This window comes from Mus pahari, chromosome 13, assembly GCF_900095145.1.
Source record: "Mus pahari chromosome 13, PAHARI_EIJ_v1.1, whole genome shotgun sequence".
Lineage (NCBI taxonomy): Eukaryota > Metazoa > Chordata > Mammalia > Rodentia > Muridae > Mus > Mus pahari.
Window position 1 is genome coordinate 20,254,492 of NC_034602.1, and position 5,000 is coordinate 20,259,491.

Consider the following 5,000-nt stretch of genomic DNA (forward strand, 5'->3'; position numbering starts at 1 on the left):
TGAGTTCCAGGACAGCCAGGGCTACACAGAGAAACCCTGTCTCAAAACCAAAAAACAGAAAAGAAAAGAAAAGAAAAAAAGAAATACTGAGTGGAAGATCAAAAAGACCTGAGATTGAGTGCAAAATTTACTCAGCCCTAAAACTCAGCATCTTCATCTGGGAACTGAAAATGTCAACTGCTCCTCTCTATAGTAGACCTGCAGCACTGACAAGGTATCCAGCCTGTGTGGGCTCATGGTATAATGGTTAGAGGGGTCAGTTCTGCCTCCATCTTGTCTCAAACTTGTACTTGATTAGAATTTCTACTTGAGAACTACTGAGCAGTATAGAAACTCTAGGCCTCAAAAGTCTCATTTCTCTAAAGAAAACAAATTATGACTGACTGCTCCAGTCATCAAGTTAGCATCTTGCAACTTTCCTGTCACCCCTGTTCTCAGTGATGAGGATGGACCCTGTAATCTTTCCCTCTTAGCACAACATTAAGCTTGCATACTTCTTCTGATACTCCAGAGTATAGATGCTCAGGCTCCTTTCTGCCTTTTTGCTCTCTTCAATGCAATTTGGAACTCAAGTCAGAGATGAAAGACTACTTCCACAAGGGTATTACTGCATTACTCTGTCATTACTGCAGTCTCCAGTGTTGTCTTTCTATTACTGACAAATCCTCTTATGCTTTTTATAGTTATGATCATCCATATTAAACTTGCCCTGTTTTCGTTATCTTCTTAGTCTCTTTACCTTGGAATATAACAAAATTGATGCTGTGCTCAGAAAAATGGTAATAACTGAGAAGAAAAGATAACAAAATTCACTATGTTAAGACCACTTAAGCATGCCAAGAAGGTGAAGTTTTCAAACTCACTTCAATCATTTTAGAAGGTGACAGAGGTGATCAGATGATGGGTGGTTGATGCAGGGACACCAATCCTTTGATGTCTTTTATGAGGTAGGACTCTACATTATAGTCCTAAAGTGACCACAGTCACCAGGAGGGTCCAGTTGTCGGGAATCAACATGCCTTTTAGTCTCTGGCTCCTGCTACCAGCACAGATCCCAATATAGAAAGTTCCTGGACTGCAGGGAGATCTGGAAATGGGCCATCACCCACCAGTCCCCTTGTTCCTCACTGCACGCTGTCCTTGGTCTGCAAAATTCTGCTCAGTCACAGGTCAGTAGGCCCAGAGAAATAGGCAGGCCTAATATCTGCTTCCATGACCTCTCAGTAAATGACTGTCAGAATGAAAAAGACGCTCTTGGTTCTCCGGCCCAGGAGGTCTCTTGTGACCAAAGAGAACACTTGGCTCAATACTAGGGGAACATTTCAATTAAGAAAGCATTCTGAACAGCACCGCCTCCTCCTTGTCATCCAGCTGGCCTGGAAACACAAACCTGCATATCTCAGTGCATTCCACTAACTCAGCACAGGTCCCACTTGCTCCCTCTGTCTCCTGCTGGCTCTGTAGAAGACATGAGACAGTGGGACTGTGCACTGTCCTGGCTTGGACAGAGGATGTGAATGATTTATCTAGTGGGCATCCAGGTCTCATTTTTTTCTGGTGGAGGAAAAGATCACTTTTAAGAGAAGCAGTAAGCCTGAGGCCACACATAATTTGGCAAAGGAGTGCTTAAACCCCCACCTTCCTGACCAAGAGATTGCAATTCTTACCAACCTGAGTTTCACAAATTAAATCATATAAAAATCACTGATTTTCATTAATATTTTCCCATAAAATTGGTAGTTTCCTATGTTTCTACCTAATAAGAAATAACCAAGATGCTAAGACTAAGCAGCACCCACAGCTGTCCATCATTGACCAAGAGCCACTCTGAAAATCGTCATCATCAGCCCAGTTCATGTTGTGCACACAGCTTAGAGTGCATTGATATGAACCTAAATGATACAGGTTAATCAAGAGACATGGCTAGCACAAGATATATGGGGCTGTTACAACTAGAACATGGCCTCCTGTTTTCCAGTCAAGCATTTTCACAAGTACAAGACACTGAAATAATAATAAACATACAGTATACCAAATTCATAAAACAGTGGCGTAATTTTCAGTATTAAATTTAGTACAGTGCACACAATTTTCTGTTCTCTATTCTATCCAAAGTGCCAGCATCATCACAAACACATGAGTAATGCATTGTGCAATGACTTGATGACAGCTATGTCGCCAAAGGGCAGTAGGAATTTCTCAGCTCCATTATAACTTTATAAGACCACCACCAATTGTGTGATCCATCACTGCCTGAAATACTGCAATGGAGAGAATGGCTTCCATTTACAGCTCCAATCACTCCAACAGCATAGATAGCATTGCAACAAGTTATCTCTCTGCTGTGTGGGACATGTGACCCTGTGTTTAAAGACCAGAACCAATTTTCATAAAACTAAATGACCATCGGTGACGGCAAGAATAATTTATCCAAGGGACAATGGCATTAAGTCAGCTTTATGAGTGCAAATGTAAGACAGTACATGGTCTCTGATGACATTAACTAGGTAGAACAAGGCAGGGCACAGACCCCAGACATGTAAACAAGCAGAGTAGACATATACTCTTAGACTACCTCTGTAACTCACTGGGGGGCCAAGCAAGAACCAGTGAGAGCGTGTCGGGTTCTTCTGAAATCCTTATTCTGAGAACACTGATGTAATGTGTGTCCCCGGATCTGGACCACTACATCACTGGCCCATTATACTATTTTTTGTTTCCTCAGCTGTTTGCCTTTTCTTTCACACTTTTGAAGAGGATCCCATAAGTAAAAAATACAACACAGCATGTAGTGTGATATAATACATATTAATAATGATATTAATATAATTAATATAAAAATCCATAGCCTTTTTTAAAAAGTTAAACTAAGATATAGACATTTTCCATGAAATTCTTCAACTATGGGAGACCTTAGTAAGTTTTATACACAAAGGGCATCGCCTAGCGTGGGCTTTGGTCAGAGTGCTGGTGTGCACATCTCTTCCAGGTGTGATGGCAGAATGACAGTCTTGAGCAGAGCTTCAGATGGAATAGCTACTAGAGGCCTTAGACTCCTGATAGCTAGAATTCCAACAGAGGAACTTAGACTTTGGCAAACATCCCTCCTAGAGGACATTTTAAAGTTAAAAAAAAAAAAAAAACTAAGTTTATAAATACTATAGAGGGCATGCTGAGGGCTGTGCAGCCACGGGCTAAGTGACAGGTGGCAAGTACCCAGGAGGCTTGCTGTGACATCCCATAGCAGTCTCAAGGGGAATAAGTCTAGTTCTCTTGAAAGTGCATTGGGCCAAAAATAAGTCACTGGTCCTATGACCACACCATACATTTAAGTTACTACTAGTGCTTAAAGCTTAGAGTTTGTCATTCATTGATAGGATCTTCTGTATTTGAAAATAGGATCAAATTGTTCCTGTGTCTTTGCAAAAGTGACCATTTAAGGTGCCTGCAGGCTCACAACCTCCCCAGAAACAAGAGAAGTCTCCCAAGAAAATACAGTATGGTTGTTTACACAGAAACAAGATAAGAAAGTCCCCAGGAGAACACATTTTTTTTTTATTTTTGATTTTTTGAAACAGGGTTTCTCTGTGTAGTCCTGGCTGTCCTGGAACTCACTCTGTAGACCAGGCTGGCCTCAAACTCAGAAATTCGCCTGCCTCTGCCTCCCAAGTGCTGGGATTAAAGGTGGGCACCACCACGCCCGGCTGAGAACACAGTTTTTAATGCAAATATTATATAGGAGGTCTTTGAATAATGAGACTGGAGAAGCTATACAATATACTAAAAGGTGACTGATCAAAAACTACACAATGTGGGGACTCATGATTTAGGAGATGTGCATCACTGAATTCTCTCTTCAGTATCAGATGCATTAAACATCTTAAATGTAATCTTAAACAGATTAAATGCATTCCCAATGTTTTACTGGAACTGAAATTTACCTTACCTGAAACTGTCCTATTTGTAATTGTCCTTAATTTTCGATATTAAAGTTAGTGAGTTCACTGCATTGGTGACTCTAAGTAACCCTCCCTGCCTCCAAAGCTTCCTCTAAGCAAATTGCTCAGCAAACCCCCACACACATCAAGAATGACAGGGTAATGTCAGGACAAAACAAACTGGAATCAACATAAAAAAATGTTATGTAACACAATGAATATAGTAATCACATTACATATGTAGCAATTTCTGCCTGACACAGTGTGTTGAATGCCCTACAAAAATGTTACTTGTTTTAACTTACCTTTTGAATGACCTCATTAATCTCTGGAGAGTTTGGTGTATACAATATTTTTCCATGTAATACAGGTTTTAGAAAAGACCATATCAGTGCACCATTTGGAGACTGCAGAATTTCCTGATAAAGCTTCAAACAGAATGGTGCTGCCACATAAAAAGAGGAGGGAAACTATTAGGTTGGTAAAGCATCTCTAGTTAATGTTGAAACTGGCATACACTTCCACTAAGCCTTAATTTTCAATGAAATGACTCATTCAGGGTGTTTTTCTGAACTGCACTTCCAGTTTTCATGTTCCTGACTCAGCATTCCTTGTCCCCTAAGAGACATCAAGATCCCACCATCCAGGCTGTTGTCTCTAATACTGATGGCTCAGACACTCATAAAAAGAGAGATTGGGGGTTATTTTTAATGTGTTTTAATGAAGAAAATTCTTACTTCAATAATCATAACGTTGAGAATAGGACTTTTTTTATGTAGTCACCTTATCAAGTTGCTCCTGGATTCTCTCTGATAATCCATATAAAAGTATCACAGTCACTACTTTTAGAACATTAAATCATACTATGTTGACTCAAACAGTACCTTATGGTGGTTCCTATTATAAAGTTAATTGATTTCAATAACAAGTCTACTTACGTTGTCTAAAGCCATAGGCAATTCATCATTGTAATGATTGGTAATTAATTATTACAACATTTATAAATAAAAATTACATCAGTATAACCGGTTCTTTTACCCAAAAGAGTGGTAAGCCTTGAAA

General features: G+C 39.8%; 1 protein-coding gene across 2 annotated transcripts in view; it reads right to left on the reverse strand.

Annotated features, from left to right (window-relative positions):
• The window catches only part of Abca13 (ATP binding cassette subfamily A member 13), a 433,105-nt gene that overhangs the window by 299,891 nt on the left and 128,214 nt on the right, over positions 1–5,000 (reverse strand). For both annotated transcript variants that reach the window (XM_021210848.2, XM_029545204.1), the window contains one exon: positions 4,244–4,383. In XM_021210848.2, the coding sequence (XP_021066507.1) occupies positions 4,244–4,383 (140 nt within the window). The remainder of the gene's footprint in view (positions 1–4,243; positions 4,384–5,000) is intronic.